Source organism: Microtus oregoni, unplaced genomic scaffold (assembly GCF_018167655.1).
Source record: "Microtus oregoni isolate MIOR12 unplaced genomic scaffold, Mior012 000003F_ref0000135, whole genome shotgun sequence".
NCBI lineage: Eukaryota > Metazoa > Chordata > Mammalia > Rodentia > Cricetidae > Microtus > Microtus oregoni.
The window spans coordinates 2323589-2345198 of NW_024543062.1; the positions used below are offsets into that span (position 1 = coordinate 2323589).

At 51.2% G+C, this 21610-nt stretch overlaps 1 protein-coding gene across 1 annotated transcript in view; it reads left to right on the plus strand.

Annotated features, from left to right (window-relative positions):
• The window catches only part of LOC121446325 (caspase recruitment domain-containing protein 11), a 133587-nt gene extending 120824 nt beyond the window's left edge, over positions 1-12763 (plus strand). Inside the window, exons 17-24 of the mRNA XM_041648877.1 lie at positions 640-880; positions 1872-1968; positions 2242-2337; positions 3935-4070; positions 6103-6282; positions 7543-7667; positions 11320-11435; positions 12213-12763. Coding sequence (XP_041504811.1) covers positions 640-880; positions 1872-1968; positions 2242-2337; positions 3935-4070; positions 6103-6282; positions 7543-7667; positions 11320-11435; positions 12213-12417 — 1196 coding nt within the window. The 3' untranslated portion in view covers positions 12418-12763. The remainder of the gene's footprint in view (positions 1-639; positions 881-1871; positions 1969-2241; positions 2338-3934; positions 4071-6102; positions 6283-7542; positions 7668-11319; positions 11436-12212) is intronic.
• The last annotated feature ends 8847 nt before the right edge of the window (positions 12764-21610 follow it).

Here is a 21610-nt window from a genome sequence, read left to right on the forward strand (position 1 = left end):
CAGCTTCACAATGACCTGGCGAATCGACTTCTGTATCTGTTTATCCAAGAAAAACGAGTACATGTGTTCACCAAAAATAATGTATTTGACTGACTCACAGCAGCATGGAGTACTACAGAGCAATGAAAAGTAGCGTGGGCCACAGTACTGTGTCTTGCAAGCATAATGTCGCACAGTTGCAGCCAGATGCAAAGGAGCTTGTGGTACTTGCTTCCATCTCTGCAACATGAGGTACAGCTAGCTAGGGCAAGCGCAACCAGGAAAAAGCTAGCCTGAGAGAGCACATCAGCAGAGGGTTCAGAGTAGGAGCTATCCACATGTATGCATTTGAGAAAATGCGTTGAATTGAAGGCTGTGTCTAGCCTATTGTTTGTTAAGTACCAGTTGGCAAGCTCCTTGTAATGGTGGAGAAGGCATGGAGACCACAATGCAAATGTCAGTAAATTCAACATTGTGATTCGGCACAAGTTTTAGCTCCAAGCTTCCTGAAAGCCCAAATGAAAAAGGAGCCCCACAGACGGCTGCCCATCGACAAGGGAACCTCAAAGACAGCATGGCTGCCCATTCACAGGAGAAAGGCAGGCACGCAGATGAGGTCGCCTCCAGGGTGCTTAAGTGTTTGGATTGTGTCCCCCTCAGGATACCGGAAGCTGCTGAAGGAGATGGAGGACGGTGTGATCACATCAGGGGACTCGTTCTACATCCGCCTGAACCTGAACATCTCTAGCCAGCTGGATGCCTGCTCCATGTCTCTGAAGTGTGACGATGTGGTACACGTCTTGGATACCATGTACCAGGACAGGCATGAGTGGTTATGTGCACGAGTTGATCCCTTCACAGACCAAGACCTGGACATGGGCACCATCCCCAGCTACAGCCGGTGAGCAGGAACAGGAGGGGTGGGCCCTGAAACCACCCCAGACCCAGAAACCCCCTCAGCCTGGGGAACTGGAAGATACTGGCCTCTCCTTCTGTGGAAGGCATCCTTACCCTTATAGTAAGGATGGCATGTGTCCTCACAAAGTCTCCTAGCACCCTCATTCTGTCCAGTGACTACCAGGCATGCTGAGGAACCCTCTACCTGGATCCACACCTCAGCCCCTCACTGGGGGATTCTAGGAAGGGGCTCTACCACTGAGCCACACCCCAGCCCCTCACTGGGGGATTCTAGGCAGGGGCTCTACCACTGAGCCACACCCCAGCCTTCACTGGGGGATTCTAGGCAGGTGCTCTACCACTGAGCCACACCCCAGCCCCTCACTGGGGAATCTAGGCAGGTGCTCTACCACTGAGCCACACCCCAGCCCCTCACTGGGGGATTCTAGGCAGGTGCTCTTCCACTGAAGCTTCATTTCCCAGCCTACTTTACTTTTAAAAAAAAAATTTTCAATAGTCTGATTTAGTTATCCAGCCTAGAGTTGAACTTGCAGTCCTCCTGTCCACAGCCCTTCCCTGCCTAGGACAACTGGGATGACAGTCCCATCTGGTCTTTTCTTTCTATCTGAGGTTCAGGACTGGGGGGAGGGAATGGACCCCAGAGCCCTGGGACATGTTGAGCAAATGTTCTGTCTCTGAGCCATGTCCCAGTCCCTTCGCCGTTTCTTTTTAATCATCCTGGGTTGCACACAGTGACACCTGCTCTTCTGGGCCCTTGCTGCTGCTTGGCCAGTCACAGACAAGTGAGTCTTGGCCAGTCAGATGGTCAGTGGAGAAATCCAGATACAAGGTCATGACCCCGCAGCTGGTCTGCGAGATGCTGTGTCCCAAGCCCAGCGAGTCTGGTGTTGCACAGCGACTCCTGGGACTCAGTTCCTCCCGTCTGCAGGGGCCCAGTTCTAACCCTGAGGTTGCTCCCATGTCGCCTCCCCCAGGGCTCAACAGCTTCTCCTGGTGAAGCTCCAACGACTGGTGCACAGGGGCAGCCGGGAGGAGGCAGACAGCGCTCACCACACCCTGCGCAGCCTCCGGGTAGGTGAAGATGGGTGGTGGGGACAAGGGGACTTGCAACTTCTCTCTTCCTCCCTGCATGTAAGAAGCAGGGGCTGACCATGTCACTGTGACATCAGGAAGATGCGCTGCAAGGCACTGGGTTCTTTGGGAAGGGAGAACTCCTACGAGCCCTCCCCTCTGTAACTTAGGGGGCTCAAATGCATCTCACCCCAATCCACGCCAGTCTCAGACACAAGAGGTTGCTCTCTCCCAGCCTTGCTGAACCCCGGCTGACTGACAAACTCATTTCAGAACACCCTGCAGCCTGAAGAGACACTTTCAACCAGTGACCCCCGGGTCAGCCCCCGCCTCTCCAGAGCGAGTTTCTTCTTTGGTCAGCTCCTTCAGGTAAGGCTGGTGAGCGGAAGCCCGCTGACTTGTCTAGTGCAGTTTGCCAGGGCCCCGCCCTCTGCCTACCAAGAAGACTTGCCAGTGTGGAAACAACACGGCTTTGTATTCCCGCGCCTCTTGTGGCTTCTCACAGCGCCTGGTTTCTTCCATCCCATTTTATCCTCACAGTGACAGGTCTGTAGACAGACTCCACGCCTGCGGGAAGCCGGTCTCACTTTCATAAAAGATTTGAAGCAACTTCGGGCCAAAAGAGCTTCAACAACTCAGCTGCTAAAATATGATAGAAAAATCAGATGTGCTATATTAGGAAGGGGAAATGAACCCTCCAGATATTTAAGCCAGTTTTCTTCCTCTGAAGGAGCGTTAAACTTACCTGAGCATCCCAGAGGCCAAGGAGATAAGGGAAACCCAGCAGGTTCCTTGAATCTTACTTATCTGTGGAAACAGTTCAGCTCTTTGGGACTAGAAAAAAAAATTTCCTTCTTGTACTTAATTTCAAAAGAAAAAAAATATTTTGGGGGTGGATAGCACAAGGACTATCGATAAGCCGACTGTGTGAGTCCACATAGGTACCGGTTTGGGCTTCAAAGCCATTCCTTTATCGGTAAGTGAAAGGGGCAAAGAATCTGAGTGGGCAGCCCGGAAGCTTGTTTCCTGTGTGGCACTGCATTAATCAGACTCCGATGCAGAAAGCACAGCAAGAAATAGCTAGCACCCTGACCCCAAAACCCAGATGGACACAAGAATGTGGCCGAGACCGACAGATGGGAAGGGACCCTGCAGAGCATGAGGCCTCCCTCCTGAAGGCAGGACCATCTACCAAGATGACGTTAGGCCCCTGGGTCAAGCTGAGTTTCCTTCCAAGACACAAGGCTAAGCTAGGGATATGACTCGGTTGTTAAACAGCCGGCCTACCGTGTGTGGAGCCCTCAGTTCCATCCCCATCACCACACGGTGGAGCATGCTTGTAATCCCAGTGCTCGGGAAGTGGAGGCAAGAGGACCCGAAGTTCAAAGTCCTCCTAGGCCACATAGTGAGTTTGAGGCCAGCCTGGGCTACATGAGACCCTGTCTCAGCAAATATATAAAAATAAAAACCATGAGGCCGGTGCAGGCTAGCACTGGGCAGGCTGCTGCCTCTACTACTGAAAGAAGCAGGAAAGACTTAAAGATGCCCAGGGGGCTTTGTGGGAGCCTGGCCTCTGTACCAGAAAAAGTTTCTATGAACTGTGTGAGGAAGCCATGGTTCTAGAACCCAGAGGACCATGGGTGCAGCGTGGGGAGCTGGAGAGTTCCAGCATGTATGGACCCCTGCCACTGCCAGCCAGGGTCCTCACCAGCTAGATCAGTAGTGGCAAGAGGTGTCTTCGGCCACGGCAGCTGGAGTGTCCCAGGGTCTCTTTACAACAGAGGTGTTCTGCCCTGGGCCCCCAGAGTAGAGTCGAGAGTAGAGTTGGAACAAAAGCATGGTTCGTTTTGTCTGCCTGGTGCAGCCCAATCTGGCTCAAGACTTGAAGCCAAGAGAATTCTGCCCCACCCTCCCACTCTGCCCTCCCATCCCACCCTCCTGCCCTGCCCTCCTTCTCTCTCCACAGTTTGTCAGCCGGTCAGAAAACAAGTACAAACGAATGAACAGCAACGAACGTGTGAGGATCATCTCTGGAAGCCCCCTGGGAAGCCTCTCCCGGTCCTCGCTGGATGCCACCAAACTCCTGACAGAGAAACATGAGGGTGCGTGAGGACCTCCTGGCCCCTCCCCCAGGGCCCCACAGCAACGTGTCTGGGCTGGCCTCTTGGTGTACACTCCACAATCTCTACCTCTGGCCTGTGTACTCAAGTGCATGTACAGACACACACACACACAGAGGGGGAGGGGAAAGGCATAGTAGCATGCATCTGTAATAACAGGATTTAGTCAGCTGAGGCAAGAGAATTGCCATGGGTTGGAGGCCAGCTTGGGCTACATCGCGACACCCTATCTTAAACAAAACAAAACAAAAGGATGCTTGAGAAGACCCACCCAGCCCTACCATCCCATCAGATTCGTCATCTTCCTGGCCCTCACAACTCCCCAGGGTGATACCCTGCTCTGTGGTCACCCAGCTCTGACCTGCCTGATACCTGTCATCGTCCCTTTAAGCCCAAATGCCCACATTGATGGAAGTCATTTGCCAAGACCTATTTATTTACTTACCGATGCCTCTCCCACTAAATATCTTTCTCATTTAGCTAGCTGGTAAAAAGCTACCCAGTGCTAGGCCCCCAGATGATGGTGGGCCAGCTCCTCTCTGCATTCCCCCATCCAGGCTGGGTTCTCTTGGAGACGAGGAGGCAGAACCTAAGTATAGCAGATCAGGAAGACCTCTTTGTACCCACACTGGGCAAACCAGGGACAAAGGAAAAGGGACAGAGCCCTGGTTCTGGGAAATGGGTCCCCAGATGCCGGGAGCTGGCTTTAGCAGACCTCCTTGCCTTGGGACTCAGGGGAACAGAGGACTGTGCCTCCCATGAAAGACCCCAAGGCTTTGCCCTGTGGCCCTGCCCTCTTGCCACCCCTCGCTCTCCTGCACTCACTCATCCGTTTGCCTGAACCATCACACTGCATGACTGTTCTGGGAGAGTCCCCATCTGTTCACACCAGGCAGAGAGGGCAACCCCAACCAAATGAGCAAGTCCAGCCAAATCCACTGTGATGAACGAGGGAGTTTTGAGGGCCTGGTCACAGGAGCATGGTGACTCTAGCCACTGCACCTTCAGAAAGGTCCCACAGCAAGGGTGATGACTCACAAAAGTGGCATCCACAGAGCCCCCTGCCCAGTTTGCAGACAGCTCCCCAACAACTGTGTACTGCCTCTGTAACCTCAGAGGGGGCTTGCATATGCACTCGTGTGGCCATCGAGGCCCTCGAGTAGTGTTCTTAAGTCACCATCTACCTTAGCGGTTTTGTTGCTGTTATTGTTGTTGTTTTGATTACAATTTTTGTTTTTATTTTGGTTTTTAATTTGTGTGCACACACTTCTTTCCACTTGAGAGCAGTACCCACAGGGACCAGAAGAGGGCGATCAGCCCTCTCGAACTGGAGTTACTTGAGTCACTGGAGGTGGGTGCTGGGATCTGAACTCTGGCCCTTTGCAAGAGCTGCAAGTGCTCTTAACTGCTGAGCCATCTCTTCAGGACCCCATCTTGTTTTTGAGACAAGCTCTCTCATTGGGCCTGGCTACCCTGATGAGGGAGACTGACTGACCGGCAAACCCCCAGGTATCCGATCCACCTGTCTCTGCCGCCCCAGCACTGGGATTGTAAGCACACCACACAGGATGTTTACATGGGTTCTAGAGATGAGTGCAGATCCTCTCACACTTTCACGGCAAGTGCCGCGCCAACCAGCCAGCCCCAGGCCCTCAGCTCTGCAGGTTTCTGTACTGAGAGTGAACATTTCCATCAGAAAGGTTGTCACTGCACAACTGACTCTACTCCTGGTCACAAGTCACACCCCTATTCTAAAAAGATGTCCTTGGCCTACTGAAGTGGCCCACACTTCAGAAGCCATCAGGGTTCCTGTGTGTCTTGTGTGTCTCCCCCAAATCTCCCTCAGAGACTTTCCTGAGTATCCAAAATAGCTCCAAGATATCCATGTCTCTTCCTCCGTTACCAGAGGCCTCCAGGCTCCGTGGGGCCATGAGGGTGGCCAAGGCCTCCGTACCCTAAATGTGCCGTGGGACAGGGTGGACTCTGACAGCCCACTGCTTCTGTCCTCTACCAGAGCTGGACCCTGAGAATGAGCTCAGCCGGAACCTCACCCTGATCCCCTACAGCCTAGTGCGAGCCTTCCACTGTGAGCGCCGCCGGCCCGTGCTCTTCACACCCACCATGCTGGCCAAGACACTGGTGCAGAAGCTGCTCAACTCGGGGGGTGCCATGGAATTCACCATCTGCAAGTCAGGTGAGCCTGGCCAGATAGCAGGCAGAGGGACACAGGCCTCTGGAGCCCATCACTAGAGTGACTCAGCCTCTTCCCCTTCTTCTCCCCTCCCCTCTCTTCCATCGCTCCTCTTCCTCCATCCATGCCAGAAAGCCCACCTGCCTCCTCCCCTCAGTGTTCTCACAAAAGGCAGCCCGTTGCTGTACCCACTAAGCCACTTGGTAATGATATGTTACCTACGTATTTCTCTCCATCTAGATCATGGCTCCTCGAGTGCAGCGGTGTATTTTAACACATTGTTAATCCTAGTGCTTGACCATGAGCAAGATCCTATGGGTGGTGGATAGATGGATGGATAGATAGATAGATAGATAGATAGATAGATAGATAGATAGATGGGTAGATAGATAGATGGATAGATGGGTATATAGATGGGTGAATAGATGGGTAAGTGGGAAGACAGATGGGTGGATAGATAGGTAAGAATGTAGATAGATAGGTGAGTGGGTGGGTGGGTAGGTGGGCAGATAGATGGGTAGGTGGGTGAAGGGTAAGTGAGTAGGTAGGTAACTGGATGGATGGTGGATGGATGATAGATGGAAATGAGGAGTTAGGTAGATGGGACGTGGGTAAATGGGTGGATGGTAGATGATGGAAATGATGGATGGGTGGATGATAGGTTGATGGGTGGTTAGGGATAGGTAGTAGGAAGATGGATGGTAGACACTTGGGAGATGGGTGAATAAATGAATGGATGGACAGGAGGATGGTGAATGGTTGGACAGACAGATAGATAGATGAATGGATGGGTGACATACCATATACGGATGGACAGGTGAGCAGATGGATGGATGATGAATAACTGGATAATGGATGGGTGGGTTGATGACAGACGGCTGGATGGATAGCGGAGGAAGAGATGAATGAGTGGATAGGCAGGCGGGGCTGACTCCATAGGTGAGTTTCATGATTGAACTGTACTTGATGATGACCCCCATCACCTGAGCTACTTTGTCCAGTAACACCCACAGCTGAAAAGCCAGAGTGTGATGTCCACTAAGCCCCTGCTGCATAGTCCAGCATAGAGCATGCATGGCCTTGATTCTTGATCAAGGATCTTCCCCATCTAGTAGAGAAGATGAGGTTCATTTAACTATGGTGCGAATGGACCAGGTAGATATCAAATTATGCTGCACCCAGAAGGAGACAGGTAGGGCCTGGAAGGGATAGCCTGCCACAAATAGCTCGTGCCACCCTGGGCACCAACTCCTATCTCTGCAGATATTGTCACGAGAGATGAGTTCCTCCGGAAGCAGAAGACGGAAACCATCATCTACTCCCGGGAAAAGAACCCCAACACCTTTGAATGCATTGTCCCTGCCAACATTGAGGCTGTGGCAGCCAAGGTGAGGAACACTGGGTAGCAGCCAGGCTGAGACCCCACCCAACGATCTCTGTGAAGTGCTGGGACATGGGCAAGGGTGGGTGGCACAGGTAGGGACTTCCTTTCTCTCTACTCAGGCTCTAAATGACTCTCTTCCTCTCTTCCTCCACTCTGTATCCTCTTGTCTCTGATGTGGGCTTGTGTTTTGAAACCCTCTGCTGTTTTGTTTCTGCCAGTGGCCTGGTGTTGGTTCATGTCAGCTAAGGGTGTGTGTGTGTGTGTGTGTGTGTAAGAGAGGGAGGAAGGAGGGAGGAAGAGGAAGACAAGAGGGAGGGGGAGAGAAGCATGTGCCAGAGTGAGACACTAGAAGCATGTTCTAGTTTGTTTTCTGTTGCTACGACAAAGACCATGAAACAAAAGCAACTTGGGGAGGAAAGGGTTTGCATCATCTTACAACTCTCAGATCACACTCCGTCGCTGAAGGAAGTTAGCTCAGAAACTCCAGGCAAGAACCTAGAGGCAGGAAGTGAAGCAGAAGTCGAGAAGAAACATTACTTACGGGCTTGCACCTCATGGCTTGCTCAGCCTGCTTTCTTATACAGCCCAGGAGCGCCTGCCCAGGGGTGGCCCTGCCCACAGTGCGCTGGGCCCTTCCACACCAATCACTAATCAAGAAAACACCCACAGAGTTACTTTGCAGACAATATGATGAAGGCAATTCTTCGGCTAAGGGAGTGCCCTCTGCCCAGGTTAGTACATGTCAAGTTGACAAAAAATAAATAAATAAACAGCACAGGGTGGGTGTCAGGTGTCACATCCACTCAGCCATGGGAAAGAGAAACCGTAGGAAAGTCACAGGCAGCCACCCAGAAATGTCACGGTGTGCATGCAAGTCAGATACCTCTGGAGCTAGACCAGATGACCCTGTGTGACCCTAAGGGGACAAAATGATGCTGTAAAGCATGGAGTTCTTCCTTGCTCTGAGACTTGAGAGCTATGGCGGGGGAAGGGACAGCATCCTTAGGGGTAGCAGGAGCCAGTAACCTAGCTTGCCATACAGCTGGGTGGTCACATATACACCTTCCCTGTGTGTCCCTGACACTCACAGATGAAAGCAGAGCCAACGTTTTTGGCCAGCCTGAAAGAGGTGGTTTGGTGGTTGTCTCTTTTTAAGTCTGCATGTGTGTGTTCATGTGTGAAAAGTGTATGTGTATATTGTACATGCATGTGTTGAGATGAGAGGACAGCCTTGGGTGTCATTCCTCAGGCACCAGCCACTGAGGGGGTGACTGAGTTGGTTCATTGCAGCTATGCAAGAATGATCCTCAGAACCCACATGAAGATACAGACAAGGTGGCTCGTACTGTAATCCCAACACTAGGGAGGGAGAGACAGGAGGTGCACTGGCTAATTTTATATCAGTTTGACACAAGGTGGAGTTATCTGAAAGGAGGTACCCTCAGTTGAGAAAATGCCTCCATTAGATCCAGCTGTAGGGCACTTTCTCAGGTATCAGTGGGGGAGGACCCAGCCCATGGTAGCTGGTTCCATCCCTCCACTGGTGGGTGAGTCTGGTTTCTATAAGAAAGCAGGTTGAGCAAGCCAGTAAGCAGCAGCTCTCAATGGCCACTGCGCCAGCTCCTGCCTCCAGGTTTCTGCCCTGTTTGATTTCTGTCCTGACTTCCTTTGATAATGAACGATGATGGGGAAGCAGAAGCCAAATAAACCCTTTCCTCCTCGAGTTGCTTTGGTCACGCTAAGATAGGAACATTCCGGAGGCTCGGTCACCAGCACTAGTCGGCTTAAACAAGTCCATGGACCCCAGGCTAAGAGAGAGACCCTGTCTTAAAAGAAACAAGGAGGCCTGCCCCTGAGGATTGACACTGCGGCCAACTCCTCTTGCCTTGCATCTACGCATAAGCACACACAAAGCATCTGAGCCATATTACATGGGAAATTAGAAGCCATCCTGGGCTACCTGAGATCCTGTTTCAAAAAAGAAAGGTTCTTTAGGGGGGTTTAGTGACAGGGATGAGAAAGTGGGTGTGGTCGCAGACAAGATGGATTCTACTCGAAAAGGGGCGCCCCACCAGCCAGGGTTAGCAGGAGTCAGGGGAGGAAACAGTCAGGGGAAGAAAGGGGGTGGGGGCTCGGACTGTGTCTACCTGAGGCCAGGGTGCCAGGCCCACAGTGTGTGCAGAGAAGACGTCATAGAGCATGGTAATACTATATTCTTCCCCCTTCCTTTGCCCCCTCTCTCCCTCTTCTTTTGTCTCTCTCCCTTCTCTTCTCTGTCCTCCCTCCTCTTTCTCTTCCCCTTCCTCCTCTAGTCTTCCTCACTGTGTATCTCAGACTGGCCTGAGAACTACCTAGAGTCTCCTACCCCGCCCCGCCCCTTAAGGAACAGGATTACAATCATGTACTGCCACGCTTGATTTTTTTGATTAAGATATAGATAGATAGATAGATAGATAGATAGATAGATAAAAAGAGATATCTATATCTCAAATATATATATATATATATATATATATATATATATATATCTGGCTTTTATTTGACTGGGTTTTTAAGGTATTTTTTGTTTTAATTGTGTGTATGTGTGTGTCTGTGTGTGTGTGCTTGTGTGTGTGTGCACATGACTGCAGTGCCCACAGACGTCAGAAGAGAATATCACATCCATTAGAGCTAGAGTTCCAAGTGGTCATGAGTTGTCACATAGTTGCTGGGATCTGAACTCAGGTCCTCTGCACGAGCAGCCAGTACTATTAACGGCTGAGCCATCTCTCCAGTCTTTGTTCACTTGTTTTTTGGATACCCTCTCACTATGTAGCCCAAGCTGGTCTGGAACTGGCTACATAGCCCAGGCTGCCCTCCAAGCACTATCCTCCTGCCTCTGCTTCCCGAGTGCTGGGATCACAGGTGTGTACCACCACACCTGGCTTTTTATATTGTTTCCTTTCCTTTCTTTCTCCCTTTCTTCCTTTTTTTCCTTATCTTTCTAAATTCTGCACTAAGTCTTCCTAGGTAGTCCAAGCTGACCTCAAACTCTTGATGCTCCTGCTCACCCTCCCAAGGGCTGGAACTACAGGCACGCACCCCCATGCCCAGCTTTCTGTGTTCTTTTTCTTGTTTAGTTTGGTGTGGTCTCTTAGACAGTTCTCACCATGTAGCCCAGGCTGACCTAAACTTCTCAGTCTCCTGCCTCAGCCTCCTCTGCTAGGCTAGCTCTTTGAGTCTTGGATATAAGGCTTGATGCTTTCTTTAAGTGTTGCCTTTAGCCAAGTGGAAAGCATCCTTTTCCACGGATAGCAAGCTCCTGGTTAAGCAGCTAGCTGCGAAGGCCCTCCAGCCAGCCTCCCTTTCTGACCTTTTCTGTTCTTTTACTCATTACCAGGAGCATCCTGGAATACTGGGGGGGGGGGGGGGGGGGGGCGAGTGTCCATTGCAAGCCCCACCCCCAGCTTGGGCTGGCCTAGATGGCCAATGTCACTGCGCTTAGCAGGGTTGAACAGTGTCCAGAGGTGTGGGGCTACAGCCTCACCGAAGCCCGCTTATGAAGTTCCCTAGTTCAGCTTCTCAGCCAGGTGTAGGCTGGCACCCAGGCTTGGCCTGGCTCCCACAAGGGGGGATCATGTGGGTACCACTGCTGACAGCGGCCACTGTACTTGCAGAATAAACACTGCCTACTAGAGGCTGGGATCGGCTGCGTGCGCGACCTGATCAAATGCAAGGTGTACCCCATCGTGCTGCTCATCCGGGTGAGCGAGAAGAACATCAAACGGTTCAGGTAAGGACACCCCAGTCCCTACGGCTACCCCCCAGCACTACGCTCTACCCACCCCTTCCCAAAATCCCAGATGCTGGGTTCTGCGACTCTGACCCTGAGCACAGTGGGGCAGATGTGCAAGACACATTGGGATGAATGTGGCACTCGGGAGAGGGTCTGTCAACTTCCTGTCCCTGAGATGAAGTAACTGAGGAGGAGGGAAGTGGACAGATGCAGGTCTGTCATCCCAACCATTCAGGAGGACAGAAAGTTTGAGGTCATCCTGATCGAATAGTATTCGACCTTGAGAAAGGAGAAAATTCTGACACCTGCCACAATAGTGACATTCAATGTTGGGATGCTGTGAAATCAGCACAGATGACTGACACCATATGGCTCCACCTATAGGAAGTCCCTAAAGTATAAGATTCATAGGGACAGAAAGCAGAATGATGGGAGCCAGGTACTGAAGAGGATGGGTGGGGCGAAGTTCGTTCATGTTAATGGTCGCAGAGTTTCCATTTGAGACGATGACCTTATTCTGGAATGAAGCGCGTTCTCACCACATAGCCCAGACTAGCCTTGAACTCACGTTAGCCCAAGCTGGTCTCAAACTCTTCAGTAGTGTTAAGGACACTCACTGCTAGAATTCCAGCACTCGGGAGGTATCCAGCAGGTGTGGTTCAGCGCCCAGGAGGGCAACAGTACAATCCAGGCCTCCATCTCACACTGTGGGCATCCAGCCCCACAGACTCCCCATGTCTTCCTTTGTCATCTCTCCCCTCCCCCGCCCCACAGGAAGCTGCTACCACGGCCAGAGACAGAGGAGGAGTTCCTGCGTGTGTGCAGGCTCAAAGAGAAGGAACTGGAGGCGCTGCCCTGCCTCTACGCCACCGTGGAGGCTGAGATGTGGAGCAGCGTGGAGGAGCTGCTGCGCGTCCTCAAAGACAAGATCGTGGAGGAGCAGCGCAAGACCATCTGGGTGGACGAGGACCAGCTGTGACTTCCGAGTCTGAGCCGCGGGACACAGACACGGGGCTCCTGAGCCCCGGGCAGCAACGCCACCTGGTGGAAGGTCAGGCCCTGCTGGTGTGAGCAGAGATGAGCAAGCACAGAACACTGAGCCTGAGGCCCAAACCCAGCAGCCCCTCTGAGGCCAGAGCAGCAGTTGAATGTAAATGCACGGGACAGGGACAGACGACGACCTGCGAAGTGCAGGCCTCCAACAGCCGGAGAGGCTGCCGGCTCGGGGGAAGCACAAAGCCCGCATCCCATGTGGGTGGGTCCTGGGAGACAGGACTCCTCCCGTGCCCGTCTTTCTCTTGCATTAAATTTCCTCCAGTTCTTCATTTTGTTGATCAAATCCTTTGCAGGGGTTCTAATCCCGCACTGCCTCACTGGCTGAGGTTCCTTCTAGCAAAACCAGTGGAGGCAGGAATGTGAGGTTTCCCATACTTCTGCTTTGACTGTAGTCACCAGTATAGTTTCTCAGCTAGGGGTGGGACCTGGAGGGGGGGCGGCACTCCCACCCCTGCAGGCCCTGTTAAACCCTTTATTGGTTTGATCCTATATAGATAGCCAGAGTCCTGCGATTGTGAGTGCAATGCCCTACAGCGTCCAGAAGACAGCATCTCACAGCTCCCCTCCCCGTGCAATCGCTCCACACCACTGCCCAGTGCACACAAGAGCTTCTCCGACGGGGCTGAGAGCAGCAACAGGCTTCTGTGGGTGTTATGGCAAATATCACAGGTTGAATCTCCACTGGTTTTGTCATACAATCGAGACACCGATTATCCCCAGTTTCGTTCTCATCAAAAAAAAAAAAAAAAAATTACCAGGAGAGCCAGTAGACACTGGTTCTCTCCCTGCTGCCTCTGCCAAATAGCCAGGCACCTTTCTTCAAATCAACAGCCCTGGCAGTACCAGCAAGCGTGAAGGCTTCTTTTCCTGGAACAGCGCATGGCAACAAGCTAGCTGCCCTGGGTCTACGGAAGGTCCAGCTGCAGCCATTTAAGTCGAGATAAAGCACCTAGTGAGAAACCCTGGGGCCGAAGGACCAACGCTCCCACCTCGCTAAAGCCTGGAGTGGTGGTAAATTTCCTCCAGGCAGAGGCCCTCGCACTTCCACTTAGAAGTCTCGCCAAGGGGACAGACGTGACCGGAAAAGAGTCTTGGATAAAAGGTCCACTGATTTATTTCTATTTATTTATTTAAGTTCAGAAACCTTGGGCTGGCTGGGCGGAAAAACCAAATGCTCTCGCCTCGAGTTTGAAGGGAGGAGTGCAGAGTGACGATCTGGGAAGTGGAGGAGTGGGTGCGCCCTTCCTCCAGGGATGGCCAAGCTCCAGCAGGCAAGACTGAGGGCAGATCCAGGGTGACAGGGGTGCAGATGGCAGGGAGGGATGGAAGGAGGTTCCCCCAACACCCCACACTGTCTACATTGACCTCAAATCAACACAGCCTCAAAATCCCCAGGCTCCTGGGCCTCGTCCTCCCTCACACAGGGCCACCACAGGCTAGTCAGGGTCTCTCAGGATGGAACTCTCCCATGTGAGTAGAGCCCACAGCTATGCAGGAAGGAGAGTGTAGGAAGAGGCAGGAGGGGAGAGAAAGGGGTTCTTTCTGTGTTGTTTGAAGTCATAGTGAGGGGGCGGGTGTTAGCACCCCTACCCCCACCCCCACCTCTGGCTGTTTTGAAGCCAGTGCCTGGCTCCAAATCATATTGAAAGTCTCCACATGGGCTGGGTGGCTGCAAGTGACCCCCGTGTGGGGATTTGGTTTTTCTTCCATACACTGTGTCAGATTCACATTTGGTTCTGAGCCTCCCCCAGCCCCACCCCACATGTCTGATGGGTAATGATGTAAGGGAACCAGGCTGGGAAATTGCACGCACCTCAAGATATAGATCTGAAGGAAGAGGAAGGGGAGGAGGGACCATAGAGAAGCAATGACCAAACAGAGTGGAAGAGTGCTTGCCGGCCAGTGGGCCCCAAGGACCTCTGGAATGGCAACCCTGTGCATACCTGGCTTGGTGACCTGTGTGGGGATTGAACTCAGGTACCCAAGCCTGTCATAGCAGCACTTTACCGACGGAGCCATACTCCCAACCTACCAACCCTATTTTGAGTAATTGGAGCCGTGAAAGCCCATCAAAATGTCATTTTGAAAATGTATTTATTTAACGTCTATATGTGTGTGGGCTGTGGCACACACATGGAGACCAGGGGACAGATTGCAAGGGAGGGTCTGTTCTCTCCTTTCATCCTGTGGATCTCAGGGATCAAACTCAGGTCACCAGGCTTGATGACCAGCAACTCTACCTGCTGAGCCACCCACTGACCCTTTATCCTCAGGGTGTCCCTGCTCACCCTGCCTGTGATTTGTCCACTCCATGGCTGGGGGCTTCAGTCAGCAGTGGCTTCACTATCATCCCTCCAGGGGTGACCCCAAACACAACAGAGCCCAGAACATGTAGGAAGTAACAAGTAGCCAAATGCTCAAGGCCAGGGTCCAGGGTCAGTGCACACAAGGCCAGGCCAATCAGGCCCCCACCCCTTGGAGAAGAACCTGGCATTTGGGAACATTCCAAACAATGCTTTAGAGCCAGTTGCTGGCACCCTATGGACTCAAGGCTGACAAAGGCTAAAGGGCCTTTCTGCTATCTTACGAAAGTGGCCCTGACCCTGGGCATGACTTGGAATGGACTGTTTAGTAGCCTAAGCAGTTAGGACTACAGATCCTGCAATCAAAACTGGAGCCCAAGGTGTTGGGGCTGCGACTCAGTGGCTGAGGGATTGCCTAGCATTCGGGAGGTAGAGGTAAGAGGATCAGAGTTTAAAGGCACTTCCTGAGCTATTTGAGACCCTATCTAATAAATAAATATTCTAAAAAGAACCTTGAAAAACTAGGGGTGCACTAGTCTCTGGGTTTCATCCCCAGCACCACACACACGCATGCACGCATGCGCAAACAAGAAAACAAACCAGCGCAAAATCTGGAGCCTTGGATACCTGACCCAGAGCTCGCCTCTGAAAGAGCTCATGCCATCCTGTCCCTAGAGACCCTGGCTGCTTCTAGTGAGCAGATGCACGGGGCGCATGTTGTCCTTTCCTTGGACAGAGGAGAAGGACGCTGTGGTGTGAGCTGGCCCTGGTTCTCCCAGAGTAAGGGATGCCAGACCCCTTAGCTACAGGTGGCCCTCCCTAGATTGAGGAGGACACCCAAGGGGAGAGAGCACCAGCCCTCCTGAGGCCAGAGTCCATCCCAACAGTGCTCCCAGCCCAGCAGAGACAGGCACCGAAGTTTTCAGAACTTGGGTCTGCTGCATTTGGGGCTGAGGTTGATAAGTAGATGTCACTCAAGGGAAGGAAGCTTGTGAAACCGGCCCGGGGCAGCTCCTGCTGGTACAAAGAGCAGAACCCAAACTAGGGCCCACAGACCTGGAAATTGAGGCTAGGGGTGGGAGGCGGCACAGATAGCCAGTGGAAGGGGGGACTTAGGTGGCTGACTGACTGATCTAGGAAACACTGTTCATTTCCTGTGTCTATCATTCTGGCCTCAGCCCTTCATACTTTATTATTGTCACTAGCCTGCGGATTTACAGCTGTCTTCACCAGAATTACCATCCGTGTGGCATTTTCCAAGGGCTTTCTTTTGCTTTCTTTTCTGGGCGGGAGAGGGGTGGGAGAGAGAGAGAGAGAGAGAGAGAGAGAGAGAGAGAGAGAGAGAGAGAGAGACAGATTGCTAGGAAGGCTTCTAGCACCCTCTAGTGGTGGAAATGGCTCCACTGAGCCTTCTGTGTTCCTAGGTGTGAATACATGCTTATTTAGGTATGTGTACATGTGAGGATGCTAAAGTGCATGTGTTTACATGTGTGTTCTAGCACATGCATATGTATGCACATTTGAGTACATGGACAAGTGAGTGTGTGTGTATGTTCACGCTTGCGCATGCATACGAGTGTGATTGTGAGCATTAAGATACTCGCTCATGCTAAATGCTGGTGGACACAGTCCCAGCATGGAGGTCCTAACTCTACTCCAGCACCTCAACACCTCCATGCTGTGGTAGCCAGCTATCTTCCAAGCCGAGCAGACCCAACCTCCAATGACAATTCCCCTCTGACCCGCTGGTTTGCCTTTTAGCCAGAGAGGTGGGAGTCGGGAAGTGGGGGCAGGAAGGGAACCTTGATTTCTTTACCTGGAATTCTGCTATCCTAGATGTCCTAATCCACAGAGATGTGGCACCTGGTCACCCCTTTGAGCAGAGCTAACAACAGCAGTAGGAGGACAGCTCTTCTGGGCTCCTGACCCTTCCCCACCCATGTTCCTCAAACCCCAAGACCCTAAAAGCCATTCCTCAAAATTGTACTGCAATGGTTTGGATGCAAATGGCCCCACAGGGTCATGGGGGTGGTATTATTTGAAAGACTAGGAGGTGTGGTCTTGCTGGACTAGGTCTGTCCTTGTTAGAGGAAGTGTGTCACGGGGGGGGGGGGGGGGGGGGGGGGGAGGCTTTAAGGTTTCAGAAGCTCAAGCCAGGCCCAGCGTCACTCTCTTCCTGCTGCCTGTAGATCCAGATGAAGAACTCTCAGCTCCTTCTCCAGTTCCATGTCTCCCAATGTGCCACCATGCTTCCCACCACGACAAAATGAACTGAACCTCTGAACCTGTAAGCCAGCCCCAATCAAATGTTTTCTTTATAAAAGCTGCTGTGATCATAGTGTCTCTTCACAGCGATAGAAACCCTTACTAAGACACCTACCATTTTCAACTCCAGTTTAGGGTGATCTATGTGGAGAAAAAACTGCCAATTGGCCCGAGTGGTCCCCCAAGATGGACGCTGGAGTCCTTGGCTGTTCCTGACTGCTTGTACCAGTACACCATTCCAGCATATGTACATAGAAACCCAGGCCTCTGGGTTTCCAGCTGTGAAATGGGCTCAACATTATGAAACCGATCACAGCACTGAGAATTTTGCTCTTAGTATACACATAGCAGCAAGTGCATACCTTTATGAAATGACCAATAAAATGAGGCTTTCTCAGCTAGCAAAGAAGGAGAAAGCACTGAGGTGAGACACACGCAGAAGGGCACGTCCGTGACATTTGTCACAATCTCTTTCATTATAAAACACAGGGAAAAGGGCATCCCTGGGACTTGGTTCAGTAGATAAGCCACTTGACCCACAAGCACCACAAGCATGACGACCAGAGTTTGGATCCCCAGAACCTACGTGAAGCTGAGCAGGCATGATGTAGTTGCAGCTCTCAGGAGGTGAAGACAGGGGAAGCCCATGGGCAAGCAGTCTAGCAGCTATCAATCAGCAAGCTCTGGGTTCAACTGAGAGGCCCTGCCTCGGTAAATAAAGGGAGAGTGATCACAGATGTCAACCTCAGGCCTCCAAGTGTATACACACACACATACACACACACATGTGCTCTCTCTCTCTCTCTCTCTCTCTCTCTCTCTCTGTCTCTCTCTCTCTCTCTCTCTCTCACACACACACACACACACACACACACAAACACACACACACTTATAGTTCTTATGTGCACATATACATACCAAAGAAGAAAATGCATTGGAAATACTAGAATTCCATGGAGCTGAAAACCAAAAACACAACAGGTTCATTTTATACTTCTGCAGTTTTCTGTGAGTTTGAACTGATTTGCCCAGAGACAGCACAGCCAGGTAGAGCAGTGCACACCTATTATCCAAGCACACTGTAGGCTGAGGCAGGAGGATCAGGCATTCCTGGGCTATATAGTAAGACCATGCCTCAAAAAAAAAAAAAGAAAAGAAAAGAAAAAATAGATAGATAGATAGACAGACAGACAGACAGACAGACAGATGTGAAATTAACCTTCAGAAGAGACAGGGCAGCTGGGAGGCTGGATGCTCATCCTCCTGTCCCTGCTTCTGCTGTGTGATGCATCACTTCATGGCTCCCTGTTCATCCTGACCCACTGTCCCCATCAAACCTTAGGGGCGCCCTGCCCCTCCCCAGCACTTAGTGGTTAACTCATTGGGGGGGGGGGCTTTGTTCTCACTGAAGTGTGCACGTGTAACCACAGCCTAGTACAACCTCAGTGCCATCACAGGCAGGATCCAGGGAGCTCCCGACATGCAGTGCGTGAGCTGGTTTGGGGGTAAAGAAAGTAGTATATATCCTAGAGATGACATGTATGTGATATATAATATGAGACCATGAAATATATTGATGATCTTGATTTTCTGTTATCGTCTATCATTGGCAAGAAATTCAGGCTTTCCATAAGTTCATAAATTATGGTGATACATACCCCTGTCTCTCTCTCCCACTCCCCTCCTTTCTCTTTGAAAAAAAAAAAAACAGATTCTCTGTATGTATTCAGGCATCCTGCATCTTTCTGCTTCCAGCTCCTACATGCCTGGATTTGCAGGTGTGGGCAACCACACTTGGTTTACAAAGTTTCCTTTTGTAATCCAACTACTGGAATTGATAAAGCAAGTCAGGCGACAACTGGGCAGATAGTCCCTTCCATAAAGTACTTGTTACACAGCCATGAGAACCTGAGGTCCCTCAATCTATTGTAAAAATCAGGGATGGTGGCTCACAGCCATCTGTAACTCCAAGTCCAGAGGCTCTGACGCCCTCTTCTGGCCTCTGTAGGCACTGCACACAAGCCCAACAGACTTGCAGGTAAAACATCCATGCACATAAAAAAGATAAATAGAACTTTTGGGAGAAGATGGCTCAGCAGACAAAGGCCCTTGGCACACAAGTCTGATGATCTGAGTTTGAGCCCCAGATCGTGTGTAAGGGAGAAGAGAGAAAACTAATTTGATAAATTAGTTATCAAATTGATAAATTTGATAATAAGTTCTCCTCTGACCTCCATATGCACGCCTGTTGTGTGCTCCCACACCCGTATACGCACACACAAAATAAACAAATGTAAAAACCTAAGATAAATTAGATCTTTCTAAAAACTGACAGCCCTGAGGAATTGTCCTTAAAGTTGAGCTCTGGTCTCCACACACACACATACCTAAAACATGTGCGAGCATGTTAACATATACTACACACCAGGAAAGATGATTACACTTAAAACAAGGTGTGATCAAGGATGGCATACAGGTGCTGAAGGAAGCTCTTTGCCCCAGTCAGGTGTCTGACTCTAAAGCCTACATGTGCCGCCCCTGGGGTACACTCCGGGGCTGACTGGGCCACCTGGAACGTGGATCTTATACCCCAAGGGACCAGATGCACACTAAATATCATGACGGTGGAACTGGAAGTTAGGGCTCTATGGATGACGGGGTCTCCAACTTCCTCTCTCTCTCTCTCTCTCTCTCTCTGTCCCTCTCCCTCTTCTCTGAAATTCCAGGGGGCAGCATCCCTCCCTCCCTTTCTCACACTCCCTTCATTCCAGAGTAACCACAGATCTACCCAAGCCCAGGTCCTGTACTAGCCCCATGAGGTAGGTGGGTCATCTGTCTATGTATTACTTTCATTGGTTAATAAAGAAACTGCCTTGGCCTTTGATAGGCCAGCCCTTAGGTGGATAGAGTAGACAGAACAGAATTCTGGGAGAAAGAAAGCTGAGTCAAGCAGTCGCCATGGTTCTCCTCTCTGAGACAGACACAGGTAAGGATCTTTCCTGGTAAGCTACCACCTCATGGTGCTGCACAGATTACTAAATATGGGTTAAAGCAAGATGTGAGAGTTAGCCAATAAGAGGCTACAGATAACGGGCCAGGCAGTATTTAAAAGAATACAGTTTCTGTGTAATTATTTTGGGTAAAGCTAGCTGGTGGCCAGGAGCCGGGTGGCGGAAAGCAGCCCGCCGCTCTCACCAACAGCTCCATCTCCTATTAATTAGCTGTGTAACTTCAGACAGAAGTCTCTTTCTGCCTGGCCCTGGGTCTCTCCACTGCCAAATCAAAAGGTGACCTGGGTGTGACTCAGTGGTAGAGCCCCTGCCTAGAATCCCCCAGTGAGGGGCTGGGGTGTGGCTCAGTGGTAGAGCCCCTGCCTAGAATCCCCCAGTGAGGGGCTGGGGTGTGACTCAGTGGTAGAGCCCCTGCCTAGAATTCCCCAGTGAGGGGCTGGGGTGAGGCTCAGTGGTAGAGCACCTGCCTAGAATCCCCCAGTGAGGATCTTACTGTCTTCTGAAGATGACTTCAGCCTAGTCTGGTATTGTTTGTCCAGATACCTCTTCCGTGAGCAGACCCTATGTCTAACCCAGCACTGTTTCTGACATATCCCAACAACAGAACAGTTTCTACCTGGAGCAGAGGATTTAGCCATTGCTTATCAGCCGTGAGCGAGCCCAGTGGTGCTCAACCTTTCTAAAGCTGCAACCCTTTAACACAGTTCCTTATGTCGTGGTAATCTGTCAACCATAAAATTATTTTTGTTGCTACTTCATATCTGCAATGTCGCTACTGTTATGAATCGTAATGTAATTATCTGTGTTTTCTGACGGTCTTAGATGACCCCTATGAAAGGGTCATTTGACCTTCCCAAAGAGTCACAACCCACAGGTTGAAAACCACTGGCCTCGCCAAACTAGCTGGCAGATGTGGGCAGGTGCTGCCCACACAGGGCACTCTGGGTAGAACTACGCCCCAGAGCCGTAGCTGCACTTAGACCCACTAACTCACGGACATTTTGTTCATGCTACGGGAAGCAGGTGGTCATGGAAAGGGGTTCATAGGCCCCAGGCATCAAATCAGAGGTCAGTTTTTCTCTTACATGTCGAGGCCACTTGAAGAGGGTGGCACAAGAGAAACCTATGGGGGCCTCCGTAGGTCTACCAGCAGGGGTCAGCAAAGCACAGGTCCCAAGTCTGAGTCATAGCTCCCAAACATTATAGGGCCAGAGCCCCTTTGCTCTCCTTCCTGCTGGACCCCTTCCTGTCTCATCCTCCAACCAGGACCCCTGCTCCCAAGATGCCTGTGTACCTCTCTGCCCCTCTCCTCTCCGTGCCCTAAAGAAACCATTGTCTGCTGGGGATGATGCTGTAAGTCTTTAATCCCAGCAATGGGGAGGCACAGGCAGATGGATTACTGTGAATTCAAGGCCAAGCCAGTCTGGTCTACAATCTACGTAACAAGTTCTAGGCCAACCAGGAGCTACATAGTGAAACCCTGTCCAAAAAAAAAAAAAAAAAAAAAAAAAGGAGGAAAGGAAAGAAACCATATCTT